The sequence below is a fragment of the Uranotaenia lowii genome, chromosome 2 (genome assembly GCF_029784155.1).
Source record: "Uranotaenia lowii strain MFRU-FL chromosome 2, ASM2978415v1, whole genome shotgun sequence".
Taxonomy (NCBI): domain Eukaryota; kingdom Metazoa; phylum Arthropoda; class Insecta; order Diptera; family Culicidae; genus Uranotaenia; species Uranotaenia lowii.
Genome location: NC_073692.1, coordinates 408,870,468 through 408,872,362, shown reverse-complemented (window position 1 = coordinate 408,872,362; position 1,895 = coordinate 408,870,468). Strand labels below are relative to the sequence as shown.

General features: G+C 42.4%; 1 protein-coding gene across 1 annotated transcript; it reads right to left on the bottom strand.

The window, feature by feature from the left end:
* Window positions 1-306: 306 nt before the first annotated feature.
* LOC129749412 (serine protease inhibitor dipetalogastin-like) lies at window positions 307-1,476 on the bottom strand. Its single transcript, XM_055744387.1, has one exon. It carries the CDS (start codon window positions 1,408-1,410, stop codon window positions 445-447), a length of 966 nt encoding a protein of 321 aa, XP_055600362.1. The 5' UTR covers window positions 1,411-1,476; the 3' UTR covers window positions 307-444.
* Window positions 1,477-1,895: the final 419 nt, after the last annotated feature.

The window sequence follows — 1,895 nt, the reverse complement described above, 5'->3', positions numbered from 1 at the left end:
GGGACCTTGCGCTAGTCTTAGGATCAATTAAGTCTGCAACGCGTACGATCTCTACAAGTTTCGTTCGTCTTGTGCTAATTATGCGTCACTCTAATGTAGGTATTCGATGAAAATTGTCCTTCGCGTCTGCTTGTCAGCTTAATCCTTTAATCTTTAGGACATTTTTCTCTAATTTTTCCATGATGACAAGATGCCAACAGGAATATCGAGATACGGGATTTTAAGGTTTTTGGAACACAAATTCCCGAGTTGAGTCATGGTTACTTATAAAAAATGTCGAAGAATATTGAAAAAGAAGAGTAAAACCACAGTTGACGTTCTTTATTTTCTTTTTGGTTTCCCAGCTGGGTAAGATACAAAAACTCCAACACAACCAATTTAATTGCTTCAATTTGAAAAGCCTGTTACAGATATACACTGAGAAAAAAAAATTCCGCTTGTAGACTAGGATTCACATTCCGGTTCGAGTTCGTTTGACTCTTCCTCTCCGGCCGTATCTTTGCCGGGGGAAGGGGGATAAGTAACGGGCTTATTGGGTGCGACAATCGGAACGTCCGGCTGAACTGGGGGCGGATCATTGAAATTTCCCACATTTGAGACCATTGTACCTTGATCAGGGCCGTAGTACACATTTGAAAAGTCGTTTTTCTGAGCAGGGCCGAAGGCATTTGAGACGAGTTCACCGAAAGGTGGATCAGAATTATACAAAGGATGCGCACATCCTCCGTTCAAACACTCTCTCTTGACCAGAACCGGCCTTATGACACACTCTCCGATATGGTACAGATCTAGATCCCTTTTATGCCGCTGGGTGAACCTCAGATGCTGCAGATTCAGATAGGTTTCTCCATCGTTTCCGCACATCGGTTGCCAGATTGGGGGGCAGGCATTCGGGTCGGACAAATCTTGGATACAGAAGCCCTGATACGAGCGCATCACTGATGCAAACCGATCGCTGACACACTTCAACTCACAGCCGTTACTATAGGTTTTCGCATCGGTGCCACAAATCGGGTCGAATGCATCCGTACACTGCTCAGCACAGGACAAAATCGCACGGACGTCTTCATTTTTGAGCGTCCACCAATCGCGACGCATCTCCAGTGGCGCCCAGGTGGGATCATGGTTGCACTTGCCCTCGTAAGATTTCGCGATGCACTTAATATACATCTGCAAACACTGCATCGTGTATCGGTTCCAGTAGCTGAAGCCATCTTTGCCACAAACCGGCCCATAAGTGCCCCTTGCATCCCTGGGATCGTTCGTCAGCTTCAAGCAGGCGTTGACGTGATCGGTCTGCTTATCGGTCAAATTGTACATCATCGGAAAAACCACGGACATGGCCTGGACGTGTCCAATCACCATGGTAACGACCACCAAACCGGAGGCGATGATGGCTAGTTTGATCATCTTTCCGTTTTTTGTTTTTTTATTTTCCACTCCCAAAAGCTAGTAAACTCTGTCGCTTGAACTCCGTCTGGAGACTGAAAATAAATCTGTAAGCTACCGTTCAATTTATAATAAAGTTTTATTACCCGTTTTATTAGTTTTAATCGTCGCTCTGCTGCTAATGAACATGTGTATGATGTTTGTAATAAATAGCACATTTCTATTGAAAATTCATTTAATGAGCCTTATAATTAGCAATGTAGGTTTCCTAGGTGAGTACTTCCTATAAGAGAACAAAGTGTTTTGACTCACTTTATTTTAAAAACACAAATTAAAAAAGTAATCTGTACAGTAGACTGAGTCGATTTGAATTCATTTTCGAATTTCTCAAACTCGGAGGTCTTAAATAGTTTGTTTTGATCCAAAACTCGTTCCTGTTTTTTCCGAATTTGAAAGTAACGTTTACATGAGTAAATTTTAACTTTTGATTTAATAAGGGTTTTGTT